Source organism: Kryptolebias marmoratus, linkage group LG8, assembly GCF_001649575.2.
Source record: "Kryptolebias marmoratus isolate JLee-2015 linkage group LG8, ASM164957v2, whole genome shotgun sequence".
Lineage (NCBI taxonomy): Eukaryota > Metazoa > Chordata > Actinopteri > Cyprinodontiformes > Rivulidae > Kryptolebias > Kryptolebias marmoratus.
In genome coordinates, this window is record NC_051437.1 from 6939412 (window position 1) to 6955803 (window position 16392).

The 16392-nt window shown below is 39.8% G+C and overlaps 1 protein-coding gene across 12 annotated transcripts in view; it reads left to right on the forward strand.

The window, feature by feature from the left end:
• hspg2 (heparan sulfate proteoglycan 2) overlaps positions 1–16392 on the forward strand; it is a 139398-nt gene that overhangs the window by 28665 nt on the left and 94341 nt on the right. For all 12 annotated transcript variants that reach the window (XM_017419164.3, XM_017419170.3, XM_017419166.3 and 9 more), the window contains exons 2-3: positions 8623–8752; positions 9042–9092. In XM_017419164.3, the coding sequence (XP_017274653.1) occupies positions 8623–8752; positions 9042–9092 (181 nt within the window). The remainder of the gene's footprint in view (positions 1–8622; positions 8753–9041; positions 9093–16392) is intronic.

Here is a 16392-nt window from a genome sequence, read left to right on the forward strand (position 1 = left end):
TGGAGTTTGACTGGCTCGTCGTAACCCATAAATATACTTTGGTCTGACCCATTCCGTTGTAGATATGAGTAGATGTTTTGGGTTGTTGTCCTGCTGGAAGGTGAACCTCCACCCCAGTCTCAAGTCTTCAGCCTGTAACAGGTTTTCTTCCAGGGTTGTCCCGTATTTAGCTCCATCCATCTTCCCATCAACTCTGACCAGCTTCCCTGTCCCTGCCAAAGAATAGTATCCCCACAGCATGATGCTGCCGCCATTATGTTTCACAGCGGGGATGGTGTGTTCAGGGTGATGTGCAGTGTTAGTTTTCTGTAGTGCTTTGAATTTAGGCCAAAAAGTTCAATTGTTGTGTAGCATTATGGAGACCATTAATAAAACAATTTCTTACTAGTGCTGACTAGATCACCCCCAGAAAAAAAACAAAAACAAAAAAAACCCAGGGTTTAATTTGCAAGGAAGGATAAAGATTAAACTTTGGAGCGAACAGAAAAAGTGGTCAGAGTTCAGATTTATTCATGTAAGCCTAAATCTACATGTTCAAACATGTTATTTACACTCTTGGAACTATCTACAAAACTATCTACTTTTGGTTTTGTCTTTAAGATGTTCTGGAAAAAAAAATAGCTGCAGTTTAATTTTGCAAACTCAAGTATAAATAAAAATATTAAAACAAGTCCAACTCTACTGGAAATAAATTATGTGATTTTGTAAAAGCTTAAGACAATTGCACGGAGAATGCATGCTCTGATCAAAACTGAAGGTGATTAGACAAAATGCGTAGTGTTTCTTTTTTTCCAGAAATATAAGATAAAGGAGAACTCCAATGATTTTACACATTTGAGTCAGTCTACACGTCTTAGTCTTATTAACCAGTCTGTTTGGTACAGTATAAAAGTACCTTACGGTTTTAAGGAAAGTTGATTTATATCAATAAAGGCATTGTCAATTTGTTTTATATACACTAAATTAAAGAAAGTGCATAGCAATTACAGCCATATTCAGTATTTATTTCCAGTAGGACACCAGGCTTATTGTAAATTGCTTGGCATGACTGTGTGTGGGAGAGAAAATGAATGTCCTGGGGGAAGATGGCCAGGCAGGCACTCCAAGCATGTGTTTAAAAAAATGTGGATTTTTTCCTTCACTTTTGGCTCCCTGGCCTCCTCCCTGCTCTCTTAGTCCTTTCTTCCAGGAAAAAAAAAAACCCGGCATGTTTGTTGCACCCACAGTATTAGTCATGGAACACTTTCAGAGCACAATCATGGGCATTGTTAAAGAGCGTTTGTCTGTTGAATGATGAGGGTCCTTCCTTTTTATTCTTTGTCCTGTCACTTTAGATTGCACTTTTGGAGAAATGTCAAAGAGCTGCAGGGAGCAGAAGGGCCTCGCTTTGCCCAGCAGGAGCTCAGGTCGATGTTTGGCATCAGAGGTTTTAATTCACTAACAAATCCAAGCAAAGATTTCTCTCACACAAGCTTATTTCACAAATTAGCTGGATTTGAAATGTCTTCTTGTCATCACGATGTGATTTATGAAAGGACCTTTGGAGGGGAAGTTGACTAACCACTGTTTAACCTCTGAGTCACTATAGGAAAGGTAGTCACAGAGCTGAAGCAGTTGATGTGTCGATATGTAATGTGAGGGTGGAATGTAGTGATAATGTTGATGTTTTTTTAAAGCAAACTCAAGACGTATTTGTTCAGTCTGGCTTTTAGCTGAATTATTTTTCACAAATTTTGGCAAACCTTATGGCCACTTTATCTGTTTAGTTTTATTGGAGGTAAATACTCAACTTCCCACTGTGTTACTATAATCTTATTTTATTTTGTTTATCTTTTACCTCAGTGTCTTATTTTCTATAAATCAAATGTACTTTATCTCATTCTAACGTGCATTCATTTACTTATTCTCAGTTTGGGTTTGTGTTTTTATAAATTGGAATTCATGCATTTACAATTTACATATATATAAATTTTACACTTTATACTGTTTCCTCATCATTGTTTAATACTTTTGCAACTTACTTCAGTAATTCATTTTTGCGCTTGTAGCTGTTTTTTTGTTTTGTCTCGTTTTTACTTCCTGTAAAGCACTTTTTGTTACACTTTACTGTATAAAAAGTGCTTTTCAAATAAAATTTGAGTGAGTGAGGGATTGACTGATTAACTCCATGGCCTGCACAAACAGCCAGCTGCTTAGAATGGAAGATGATTTATCCTTCCTTTCTAATTCTTGCCATAAAGTCAGTCATACATCATAAAATGCATGTTATGATGTATGACTGACCAGAAGGACCTCGAATTAGGGTTCATCTTTGCGTTCATATTGTGGAACAGTTTTGTGAAACTGACTATAGTCTCCTTGCCACAATTTTTCTCTTGTGTATCTGCAAAAAATTGTGCAACAAGAATATTTCACTTGGATGGATGGTTTTCTTCTCGTCTTTAATCACTCTTGCAACACGAGGCAAGAGATATCAGAAAAAAACCAATGCACATGTCAACACCACCTTGTCTGCAAACCAGGTTGTTGTATTGGTAGAATCTGAATGTTAATTTTATGCCATAAATAGGAACTGTAATTCTCCCTTACTCTAAACGTATTGGATTTTTTACACCCTTGCCCTGTTGTTTGGGATTAAAATAATCTTTTTATATATGAATGCACATAATTTAGTATTTTGAAAGTGTTGTAACAGAGCTGATTTCACGAAGCCTTGGTAATACTCTTGCACCTATTCTTCAGATAGCAGCAGGTTGCGTAAAAGGTGGGGTAGGGATTCTGCAGCTCAGGCCTCCTTTGTGCCTGGTAGTGCTTGGAGGGTGCTTGTTTATCACATGCTGCTATTTCAGGTTTAAGCAGATATTGTTGGTTTGTAAAGAGTAGAGTACAAATGAGATAGGACGGTGGTTAGGGAGGAATGGTGGGTCATAAAGGTTGGGAATTCATCTTGTGAGGGTTGTTTCTTCTTGCTCAGGAAGTCACATCTTGGCACATGGATCAGTTCCGTGTTTGCTTATCACACACTTTGATGTATTCAAGAGCTGATGGGTTGTGTGAGTTTAGGAGGTGCCTTAAATGCTACATTTCCACTCCTGCTATCACTCACGTTTTCACAAGAGAGGATTGTGTGTGAAACTCTAACTTGAGCTCAGTCCAGCGCCTTCACTTGTGTTACATACTAGCTATGCCTTCAAAATGTTTCTCACAGATTGTCCTTGCAGCTGCACCAGTCGGGTTATTAGCAGAGTGGGCGAGTGGAGATTCCCTGAAGGACTCTTCTCACGCCTCCTCTGACAGGCGTTGGATGTCCCCCGGAATATTACCAGGATGGGAATGTTGACGAGTGCGTGAGTGATAGCGTGTCTTATGTGAGGCTGTGTAAGGCCGAAGGTGCTTAGCTGCATGTGCTTCAAACATAAAGAAGGCAAATCTTTAGATTTGAAGGATTTTTACCGCAAGCCCCAAAAGAAATGGGTTTACAATATAAATAGCAGGAGCCAACGCTTGTTTGGAAAAAAAAATAGGAGTTTTCCAGCTGTGAGACTCAACTACAATTGCAGATCCCTCCCAATATAGATCCATATTCAAAAGATCCTGGCTAAACTCTGACACAAGCTGCACAACTTCAAAAATTCCTAAAGAACTTGTATACGTGTCATACTGTGCAAGCTTGATATAATATTTTCATTGTTACCCATAAGATTTGATAGATGACAGACTGTATGATTTCCTGCCATGTCAGAATCCTGTACATCACAAAGATCCAGGGGACATAAAAACACTGCTTGAAGTGGGAGGACAAAAGTGCCGCTACACCTCTCCCCCACCATAATGTACCTTAAAGGATATTTGTTCATGCTCTATAATAATGACTTTGTTTACTGTTCCTAACACTCATGACCAACAACCAAAATAGCCGAATAAAGCAGCTGAAATGACATTTGTCCAATCTGATGAATTTCAACCCATATTTATTAGACTTTTTCTATAAAACTCTGATGATAGTTGATCAGCAGTGACATTAAATAATTATTTGTCTGACAGGCCATAATATTTAGGCTCTTAAAAGCTTCAAAATAGTGCTGTAGTTTTGTTTGAAGCAGTTTTCTTTGCAAAAATATTAGGAGTTTTAATTCCTGCCAGTCAAAGTGGAGGGATTGTTCAACCCAAAAGAAGATGAGAGCAATGCACAGAGGTTAAGTACCCAGATCTGTTCCTCCACTCACATGTTAAACAATCATATCTTTTTTGGCAAAGGCCTAAATTACCAACAGTTACTGTTTCCATACAGCAACAATCCTCCTCTCTGTGTATAGACTAAATCTATTACAGTCCTCAGTACCAGAGATCCGATTCCCGACCCTTGCCCAGCTCTGCCTTTGATTTGCTCCTTGTGCTTAACTTTTAACCAACCATTGTTCCTTATGAGTCGTGCGTCACCTGATCCCCTATATTTGACCCAGTATTAACTGAGTCATGACGTCCTGTTTTTAACTGATGTCCTGGGGGTGATGCAGTTTTTGTGAATTGCCTGTAGCTTACAGTTGGTGACACTAACTCTGAGTACTGGCAGGCTAATGAAAAGTGGTGGTATGCTATAGAAAGTGATTGTACTGTAAGGACAAAAATGTATAAGTGCCAGAGAGTACAAGCCCACCTTGAGCACTGGATATTAGTCCAACAGTGACTGAAAACCAAGTACTAATGACATGGTATCTCATAGGGCTGCGACTAGTTGGCGAACCTCATTCATGAAAGATTTTCCCGAATGTTCTCAATTTACTTGCGTGAGTCGCAGACATGTGCACTTCTGTTGCTTGAGTTTTAAACATGTTTGAAACATATGTGCGACAAACTTTCTCACAAACTGGTCACAGAGTTGTCGTGGGCATCTTGAACCTGGCTCAAGCTGTATATTGACACCTGCACAGGAGCTCTCATCTGACAGAACACATCCAAGGCAAACAAACTGATGATAACTAATAATTATTGAAAAACTGATTCAAAAATGCCTCTTCATTTCAAAGTGTTCATCAGCAGGTTAAATCATAAACTTTGGGGTGGCTGCCAATGCTGGTATAAGACAAAATAACGTGCACAGCCAAGATTACAGTTTCACAAGCTTTGCACCCCAATATAGGCCATTTTTAAAACCTGGTCAGCCTCACAGCTCACTTGTTGCCGAGTTGCAAGCACTTAGACTTTGATAAAACTAAAATAGAAAAATTGCATATTTTCTTGCTTTTTTTCTGCAATTTTGAACCGTCAACTAGTCTCCCAACAGTCAAAGCCCTGTAAGATACCGCCTTACAAAGAGGAGGAGGATGAGGAAAAAGGAAACGGCTATGGATGTGATCATGGTTGGGAAGGATTCCCAGCAGCAGCAGTCACTCTGTACATATTTTCCAGAAAGTTATTGACATGCTTGATATTCATCATAGGCTGTCTTTAGTTGCAAACTCAGCTGTTGGTGAAAATGATCATAGATCACTGATTTAGGCTCAACCAAATACTTTTTTTTTCATGATAAAATCTTTTGTCAATCACAGCCAAAAATTGTACATTTTGAACTTGACTTAAGTTAATACCGATGAATCAGTCTTTTTCTTAACTCTTTTGTGCCTTAGCCTCTACTTATCGATTCTTCATGGATTAAAAATAAAAATTGTCTTCTGTCATTCACTATCTTTTCTGTTCCTACCAGTTTCTAAGACCTGTAGTAACAATATCTTGCAAGGTAAACGCCGTGCGCTGTTAACTGGCCAATTTCTCATTAACCAGAGGAATTTATTTTAGTGGGAATCTGTGTGTGTGTCCTGTTTGTTTCTGCACATATGTTTTAAAGGCATATGCTGGTTACCATTTGGCGTACTAGAGGTTACTAGTTACCTGTGTCCTCTGAGCGTGGTGAAGTTCAAAGAGTTCCAGAGATCTTTATCTTAAGAGACAGATAACGTTAACACTACAGATGTGTCCTCTGAGTGTTTCAACTCCAAGACTGAGAGTAAAGGTCATGTTAGCTTTCTGAACTTGAGTGCAGGTGCAAAGTGGGAAAGCACATTTTTAAGTAGTTCTCAGCTCTCCATTACATGAGGTCAAACTGAAATTCTCCACCAAATCTAGCTGATAGTTTTAAGATCCACCTCAAATATGGACTCTCCATCAGGGTTTGTCATGTTTTTTTTTGCCCAGATCCAGCACGTAGAGATGATATCTCATCCCAAGGGAGCGGGAAGCAGGAGATGATCACACCAGTGGTTGTCTGGTCGGCACAACAGAAAAGAATTTGGTTAGTCAGCAGTTTCCTTTTGAAAATGGCCCGGGAGTGTTGTTGTATGGGTGTTCACTCAGGGGAGAAGGGATTTGGAGGGATAGGTTTAGTTATTTATTAGCTGGAGCCTTTTAAATGGGAAAACTTCCATGACAGAGTTGGGTGGAAATAGGAACTGGCGGGCCATGCCAACTGGAAATGCTAGGGGTGGCATTCTGCCAGAGTCGTATCTAAACGTCTGGCCAGAGTGTGGAGAGTCTGGGTGCTGAGATGGTGAGAGCAGAGATAAACTCATGCTGTGCTTCGGTCTGGCGGCACAGTGAACTTTATCAAGATGATGAGATACGAGAGTGGATGGTTAGGCTTTGGGCCTCATCCCTGAGAGACTGATGTTTGTCAGGTATAAACAGATAACCATCCTTCTGACTCAGTGATTATATGGTTTTAACTAAGTTTGTCCAACACTGCAGTGAAAAATGATAATAAAGAAATCACTCACTGAAGCTGATATTTTGGAACGATATTATCTGTTACAGAAAAAAATTATTGTGACCTTTATTGCCATTTAAAAAAAAAAGATTTAAAACATTAATGCATAAACAGCAAAATCTCTTTTCCCAGATTTGTTAAAGGCCTGTTTTAAAAAAAAATTCAGATTTTGTGTTTGCCATCTTATCATATTTGATTTTAAAGAAATATTGGACAATCCATTCTGTGCTAAATATTAGTTTTTTTATATGAGATGGGCTTTGGTTTTAGCATTAAGATAGAGTAGGTCATCTCTGCCAAAGATGTTTGGTCAGGGTTGGGTATTCTGAAATGGACTGGGAGGCATTGTGATGGAAAGTTGAACTTTGGTGGACATTTCAAAGCCAGAAATGGGTGTTATTGCCAGAACTGTGTTTTTCTCGATGAATAGAACAATCAGTAGTTCTTTTCGATTTGAAATAATGACACAGGAGGTGGCATTTGGCAGATCTGTCCTGGCTGTAATGTGTAGAGCAGAGGAAGACCTGATGAAAGTCTGGTGAAGCCGAGTTAAACAGAGTTGACCCTTAACAGACCTTTGAGCATTAGTTCTATAAAATGTGTTTTTAAACTAATACTGGTTTAGTACAAGGAGTTGGGTACTAAAACAGTAAAGTCCTTTCCTATATTTAAATTTATTGCACAATACAGTACTTTCCAGGGGTGACTACAGAAAGATTTCAAAGGGGTATCCAGATAGGGGGCCTTTCATAATCATAGGGGGATACACAAAAACTATAAGCCATAACAGAATTCTAGTCTAGTTTATTATGCTGTTCTAAATAGGCTATTTACCAATAATAAATAGCCTATTTATGACCCAGTAACAGTGGCGGCATCACCTGTACTTGGTCATACTAGACTCCGATAAAGTGCTAGGCTCCAATTTCTCTTCATGAACATGCTACGGAGGTGATTGTTTATGTAAAAATATAGTATGATGTTTAAGTTCACTTGTTCTCCATCCCAAAACTGGAACAGCTCGAGTAGGACATTTTCCCCAACTGTTAGTTTCGACTTCAGAGGAAAATGGAAAATAGCACAAGTGTAAGTTCTGGGCTCACATTAGTTCTTGTTTTCATTACTGGCTCTGTTTTCTGTTGATTCACTGTGTGGGCTCACAGTTTGTGTTCTGTGGAGTTTAATGTCATGATGGCTGGGGGCCAGACACTACGCTTCTCAGTTTTCATCCTCCTACCCTGCTATTCATTTACCAACCTGAATGACATGATGACCCCAGGTATGATTTTGAAGAAGTCTGTACTGTGAGATGCTGCTTCATCCAAAGTGTTTTTAACTGCTGCCAAAGGTGACCTAATATTTCAGCGATAGACCCCTTCACTGATCCAGATTAATGAGGCAGTTGTAAAGGACTAGTCACGGTATGTTGGGTGTGTTTCTTTACTTGGGGGGCACAGAATTAAAAGCATACTTAAACAGATTAGTGTTGTTTAGATATTCACCCCAGCTGCTTGTTATGGATTTGTGTGGGATTCATTTGTGGGTCATCTCAGTCAGCTGTGAACATCTGGACAGAGACTTCATGTAGAAAAGGCAAAAATGCACTAACAATAATTGAATGATATCCCTGACCATGTCCAGTGAACAAACTCAAATGACCTTTTATTTGCATGCATACTTTTGCAGAGCCCTCTTAGAGATAATAAATGGTAAAAGTAAACACATCACAATGCCCAGTTTCCTGCCTCAGCGTTTGTTTTTCCTCCACCCTTCCAGATCCCACGTATAGCACTGGGTGCAACCTTTCTGCAACCTTTCTCTGTAGAGACTTCAACCCCTATAAATCTCTTTGTTTGTCCCAGGTGGTTCAGCCCTCCAAGGTGTGGGGAGAGGTCCCACTGCCGGAAGACTTGGAATCAGAAAAAGACATCCGGGCATCTCGGAGTTTGCTGGATGACGATGAGGACTTTGCAGCTGACGGAGCTTCAGGAGGTGGGTTCTGCTACAAGATGGCTTGCCACAAACCACAGCAACAGTTGCCCTTAATTCACTGGAGTCATGCTTTTAATTATGCATTCCTTAGTGTGTTAACCCATCCCGAAACAGGAAAATTAGGAAATATTGCTTAAACAATCCCAATAAAACTAAAAGAATTTCTAAAAGGAATATAGCTCTCCTGTGTAGAGATGGTGTTCTTATTAGGTGAATAAAATATACGTTTTCCCTGGCCTTGAATGTAGCTACTGACCTCATTCTTACATTTGTGTTTTGTCCTCCATAGAACTGCCCAGTGGAGAGGAAGATGGCAGCACTCCAGATCCTGACATCACAAGTAAGAAAGCAGAAAATCTACTGAATCGAACAATTCTCTGTGAAAGATCATGCTTACGTGTGGTAGATCACTTAACTCTCTTCAGCTCCACCATCTGTGAATCAGACCTAGACATGCAGCATGTGTGTGTGTCGGTCTCCCAGCATATTGTGTGTCTGAATCGTAACTGATGATACCTTCACATCCTGCTGCACCCTCTCCTCCCTTGTCGCCAGTTTGCCAGAGTCTGGTCATAACACGGGCCCAAGGCTTTGTCTTTGAGACACAAACACCTTCGCTGCCTTTTAATCTTTTTTAACCACTGGCAGAGGTGACAGCAAAATAAGATCCACGAAAGCCTGATGAGCAATAAAAGCTACTTCAGAGAGCCTCTGTTATGCAATTCATTTGCTGCTGTACTTTTTTTTCCAGGCCTCACTTTTTTTTTCTTTTTTTTTTTAAACGGAGACATGAGAAGTGTTTGCATGTGGGTAGCTCACTGTATGACAGCATGCAGTGGCACCAAAACATGGTTTAATCATCTAAATGTAGCTTTAAGGTTTAATTCTTCGTTCATTTTAAGGACTTTGCTGTTGCAAAATACTCCTTTTCCTTTTGTTTGTGGTTCGTTGTTTTTAATTTTGCCATGCTTTTCTAACTTTGTTTTCACTGCAGACAGTCTTAACACAGTCTGTAGCTTAATGCTTGAAACAAATTTGAGTTGTTTGTTAGATTTTCCTTACAGGTTGTTAATTTAGATCTCACTATCAGATGTAACCCACTGAAGAATAACTATGTACCCTAAAATATATCCCCTAAATCACAGTACACTGTAGGTGGGACTAGAATCTTGTACAGGAGAACCTAAATGTCAAAAAGTAATTTGAAATATTTGCTTGAGACTTTTGTTCTTGAATTCTTACATCTTCCCTGGATGCAGTGTGGACATGAATACTTGGTCATTATCTGTCTTTTAGATGCAGACATACTGAGGATAATGCTTAGAGCCGAACGTGTTTGGACACTGGATACAGTTTAGACGTTTTGAAGTGGAATTCTGTGAAAAGTCTCCGGTCGATCGTGGGGAAGAAAAGGTTGAGTCGAAAGGCAAAACTCTCTATTTACTGGTCCATCTGCATTCCAACCCTCACCTATGGTCATGAGGATTGGATCATAATCAAAAGAACAGGATCCCGGATACAAGCAGCTGAAATGAGCTTCCTTCATAGGGTGGCCAGGCTCAGCCTTAGAGATAAGGTGAGGAGCTCTGTTATCCAGGGGGAGCTCAGAGTAGAGCTGCTGCTCCTTCACATCGAAAGGAGACAGTTGAGATGGTTCTGGCATCTGATCAGGATGCTTCCTGGATGCTTCCCTTTGGAAGTTTTTCGGGTATGTCCCACTTGGAGGAGACCTTGAGGCAGACCCAGAACTCACTGGAGGGATTGTTTATCCCCTGTGGCCTAGGAACACCTTGGGATCCCCCAGGAGGAGCTGGAGAGTGTCACTGGGGAAATGGAGGTCTGAATTTCTCATCTGAATCTGTTTTACTCCGTGGCCCGACCACACATAAGTGGTAGAAGATGGATGGATGGTTATGAGCAATTAATATCTTACCCGTTGTAGATAGCTTTTTGAACAATCTCAGTTAGTAGAAAACATTAACGTCTGACTGGACTGACAAGCCAATGGCTCGTCCAAATACAGCCAAGGCTAAAATGGATTTCTGCCATTTTAAAGCAACTTTACACACAAACAGTTTACACAGCTGTATTGACGAGGTATTGGCTTGTCAAAGCAGACCCACTTCCAAAGAAGAATTTGACATTTTATACCAACTCCAGTCTTCAAAACTTCAGAGCAGATCCTGTATTTGTTATTTTATAAACCTTTACCTTGCTGTCAGTTTTGCAAAGAAGAAGGTACAGACCTGGCCTGCAGTCGTGAGAGCTTTTATCGAACAGAGAATGATGAGGGGATATTGGGACCATGAATAATCCCTGTACAGTTGCTCACCTTATGACCAAGTTGTAAGAAGAATGGGACAAAATGCCCTATGAAATATGTCATTACAAGGTCTTGGTGAGGTCTTCAGGCATGTATTAAGAACATTCCCATTACACTCAGAAAGAGTGAGATAGTTTGTGTCTGCTTTTGGACACGCACAAAACCTTCTTAGTGAGGTTGTAGTGGCTTATTGTGGCACCGATTTTTGCGTCCTATTTCTTTCTCCTCAGCAATGCTGAAGGTGATGATGGAGGCCATAAAACCTCCCATATAAGAATAGTAAAATTCTGTAGATCACAACAAGTTAGCTGGCGTGGTACAATCCTGACATTGTTGCACTGTAGTATGGAAGAAGAAGACGTGAAACCCAGTACTAAAAGTATAGCAGCGTCATGATTACCTTCACTCTGAACAAATTTTTCGCTAATTTAATGCCATCCAGCCAAGTTCTGTTGAGTCATGTAGGCTTTAGAGAGCGTAGCAGGGTAGGTATCCAGTGCGAAGGGGGCCTTGGTTTTTACTTTAAGCCTGAGAAGCTGATTACATCATGCCACAAGGATTGTTTTGGTGGCTGCACCGAAAGGTGGCTAAACATCTGCATTCTGCTCAGTATGATCGCAGCACTATGATCAGAAGAGAAGAGTAATTCCATATATAGATCTGAGCAGCACAGCCCTGGGAAGGAAACCCAGCTTCCTGTCCTGAATTCAGAATACTTTGCTGAGTGTCTCTGTCCTGTGGGCTGTCCACACTGCCCACCCAAGCCTCAGCCTTCCTTCCTTTTCCACAACTCAAAAAAGTTGGAGGCAAAGTTGCCACAGTTGCCCCCATTATGCTTTGTTTCCTGTTGTGTGACTGTTTGATGAGGGTTAAGCAGTTCCCGTATCCTCTCTGTCCCAGACGTCTGTGCTGAATCTGCACTTAACATCTGGGATCCTGACTTTCTGAAATGAGACTATTTTAAACCATCTTTTGTCCATTGTTGCTCTTTGTCCTCCTTTGTAACCAAAGTCTGCGATCTACTTCAGAGATGGAAAAGTGATATCACATGTCCTCCTAACCTCCAAACTCAAAGCACTGAAGAGAATTCTGGTAGTCAAATCAAGTTTATCTCATCTGTGAGAGCCTTTTCTTTTTTTTTTTTTTATTACAGGCTTTCTGAAAAACATTCCCAGTGCACCAAGCATACTGGCCATTATGTTTGGAAACTAAAGACACAAGGGTTATGTGTCCACTTATTAAATAGAGATGATTAATGTGAGCAGGTTTTTTCCCAGTGCTAATCCTAAAACAAAAACTGGGGAATTGTTTTCTCGTGACATGCAGAAATTTGCCAACCGATAATTAAAAGTAAAATTAAGTAAAGTGATGGAAAAGACAAGCTTCACAATGGTGCTAGTACTCGTTTATTGCGGACAAAAACAAGTTAATTTGTCCCATTCTGTGCATTTTTAATGCAACTTGAAAATATTTTTTTATCTGGCACTTTTAATGGTGCAATTTTAAATATTTTATTGTGCTGAACCACAAACCAGAAGTTATGGTTATGTTTATTATAATCATGCTACAATAAATTGGACCCAACCCATCTTTGTCTCAGACAAGTGTCAGATTTAAATCAATTTAAGATATGTTCATGTCCTACCTTTTATGGTAAAATTATTATTTCACCCTTTATGTAACATATGTGGAATTTTTTTTCCTCTCATTCAACAGAAACGATTTTAACCCAAACATATTCAGTCAGAAGTCGTCTGATTCTACCTCTTTACATCCATCCACTTCACTGAATTTAAAGCTGGAATCAGAGTGGAAACAGTTGCCAGCTGGATTTGACATCAGGCAACTTGAGCTTTCTTAAATGTTTAATTTTAAGACCATATGATACAGATAAAATAATGTTTACAGTGTCTTTTTGTAGTGAAATAAAAATCCAGTGTCTATGAAAAAGTCTTCAAACCACTGTTATAATGCCAGGTTTTGTGATGTAAACAAATGAGATCATGATAAATCATTTTTAAACTTTACCACCTTTAGTGTGACATACAGCCTGTCGAATTCAACTGGAAAAACAAGCATATCTGTGTGGCGGAAAATATATAAAAAAAGAAAAGGTGCAATTAGCTGTTTGCACAAATGTGTACACCCTGAATCTAATATGTTGGGTGTAGCAGCTTTTGACTTTATTAATGCATTTAGTCTTTGTTGGATAAATGTCTGGGAGAGTGCTTCAAACCAGTCAGATTCAAACCAGTCAGACTGCAGGGCAGCCATTTTTAGGTCACCCTACAGATTTTGGTCTGAACTCTGACTAGGCCATTTCAAAACTTTTTTTTTTTTTTTTAGGTGAAGCCATTTTTTTGTTGATTTAAATATATGTTTAGTTCATAGTTAACCTGAAAAAAAAAAGATTAAAATCGATGGTTGTATGCCAGAATAAACAGGTACTGTACTGTTCATAAATCAGTTTAATTTACCTTGTCTAAAACCCCAGTTCCAGCTGAAGCAATCCCACAGCATGATGCAGCCACCACCGTGTTTCACTTTGGTTATGGTGTACATTTGGTGATCTGCAGTCTTATTCCTGCACCAAACGTACATTTTGGAATTGTGGCCACAAGGTTCAACTTTGGCTTCATCAGACCATGACACATTTACCCACGTGCATTTGGGAGACTTGTTTTATATATTCTTTTATTAATTGATTTATTTTGTAAGAAAAGACTTCCATCTTTCAATCTAGCCCCATAGTTCAGAAATATAGAGAATATTGGAGATAGTTGTCACATGTAGAACACATCCAGTACTTGTCTGAACTTTTCAGCACCTCCTTCAGTGATTCTGTAGGCCTCTTGGCACCCTCCATGACAAGGTTTTGTCTTTTTTTTTATCAGTTTCTTTGTAATGTCACTGTTGTTTCTTATTTTCTTGTCCCATGGTTCTTTGGTGTTTACCTAATGGTTTTCTAATAGTGGGGAATTTTTTCCCCTGGCATATTTTAGTTTTTTAGTACAACTGTACAGGATATGTGTCACTTCAGATGTGGGAGATGTTTTAAAATGATTCATCATGGTTTCATTTTTTTTGCATCTCAAAAACCTGACATTTTACCGGTGACGTGTACACTTTTTATATGCACTACACTATAGTATTTAAAAGTTGAGGATCTGTCAGGCTGCTGTTGCATGCCTCACAAACAAATTACTCCATTCCTGTAAAGCCTCAGCTGGTTTTACTTTCTGATCGCATCAATTACTGCTCGGTGCTTGCTGACAAAACAGAATCCAAGTTTGAATTCTTCTGTTATCTCTAGGGGAGAACAGATGTTGCAGCAGAAGTGTGCAATGCATCAGGGTAATGTAGTTTGTAATTGTCAGTTTGGCCGGGGCAGTGGGTGGGCAGCAGCAGCCTGACCACCCACTTGGTTTGACTGCCATTAGTGGCCAGTGGGTGATGTCTGTCTCAGTAGCACTCCATCGCCACAGTGGGACGAACGGTGGCAGCTGTGGTTATTTCAGTGGGACCTTTGTTGTGCTGTCCACGGAAGGCTGTCAAGGTGGTCACACACTGTCGGGATGGATCAGCTTAGCATGAAATCAAGATAGTAGTACTGAAGTAGACAAAACAAAGCTGCTGAAGGACACATTTGTTTTATGTCTGAACTGTTTGCAGCATATCCTCCATTGTACAGTTTCTTCCGACCCCTTTAAAATAGTTTTTGCCTCTGATTTGAGTCCCGTGACTGAACCTAGCTCCATGATCCTCTTCTCTGTTGTGCCAACAACAAACAAGTTGCCTTGAAGTTTTGCCGTGTGCTCCTCCTTGTGAGGAAAAAGATGTTTAGGGTATCATTCAGCGAGCATGTGTTCGGCTCTGAAGATAATCTCTTCTTCCTCTCTGTAATTTCGAGACTTGTAGTTTCCATGTTTTGTGTATATTGCCTTGTGTAATGATCTGTGCTGCAACATAAGCTGATACCTGAAACTAAAGCGCAGAATATGGTTTGTTGTGATACAAAGCAAACACGGATTTGGGAATGGTGGTTATTAGCTTGACATTCGGTTGTTCTGTGGTTTTCCCAAACCTGTGAGTTTATTTGCACAAAGCCCCGCAGCTGATCAGTGGCTTCCTGGTTGAACACAAGGGAGCATCCATATCAAATAATGGCTCTCCTGGGGGTAGTTAAACTCTTAAGGCTTTTTTCTTCTTCTGAGCGGTTAAAAACTCAATACGTGACCTTTCTACTAAAATAGTAAAAAGGGTTTTGTTTACTCTTCATATAGTGCTCGCTTTGTTTCACTGATAGATAGTGGCCTAATCAACACATAAAAGAGCATTATTAAAGCTGTAACCCTCCTCTCTCTGGCTCGGATTCTGAAAAGGACTTCCACATATCAGCAGACTTTGAAGTACAAAAGCTTCATTAGCTCTAATTAGTTTGGGCCACTATTCTTGAAGGAGACCTTACATCAGTTGGGAATAGGCTATGTTTTCTGTCATCTGTTTCCTGGATGGGCTTTGTAGATTTACAGCAAAGTTATTTGGTCTGATGTGTGTCCTCTTGCTTCATTAGTCCTTCGATTTTTATCTTCACTTGACTCCAGCACCAGACAGCAGGAGCTACAGTCAATCTATAAGTACTTTTTTTTTCCTTTTAAATCAACTTGTTCTAAAGCAGCTATCTTTCTAAAAACGGTAATGAGCTTCAAAAGCCATATGGTGCTTTTTTTACGTGCAGTTGTGAAACAGCTGGATCAAACACACTTGGTTACAAACGAGTTGCTGTTGGCTGTTGTCTGAAGTTTATTAAGTGGACTCCTATAGAGTCTAGTTCGGAGTATGAACATCTGTTTCAGTGTAGTTCTAGAGTAGCACGTGATAGTCATTTTTAAACAGTTCAATTCGGTTTATTTATAAGGTCCCAGTTCTTAACAAAAAGGCATCTCAGAGTTCTATTCAAAGAAATAAGTCCAAATCATAAATCCAAATTCAAAACGGATCCAGATTCATACCAGTTATAACACAAAGTGTTATACCAATTTGTAAAAAGCCAGCAGACTGCATCAAAACTGCACTTTGGGGGATTCTCCCATTCTGAGCAGCACAGAGGTGACAGTGGAAAGGGTTAACTCTCTGTTAACAGGAAGAAACCTCCAGCAGAACCAGGCTCAGGTTGAGTGGTCATCTCCATTGACTGGCTGGGACAAAAAAAAGAGACACAAGGGACTTTCACAAAACACTTCTGGGAAATGGCCATAAAGACTGTCTGTATGCTGGCTCTGACCATTCATAAATCACCAATCGAGTCAGGCACATC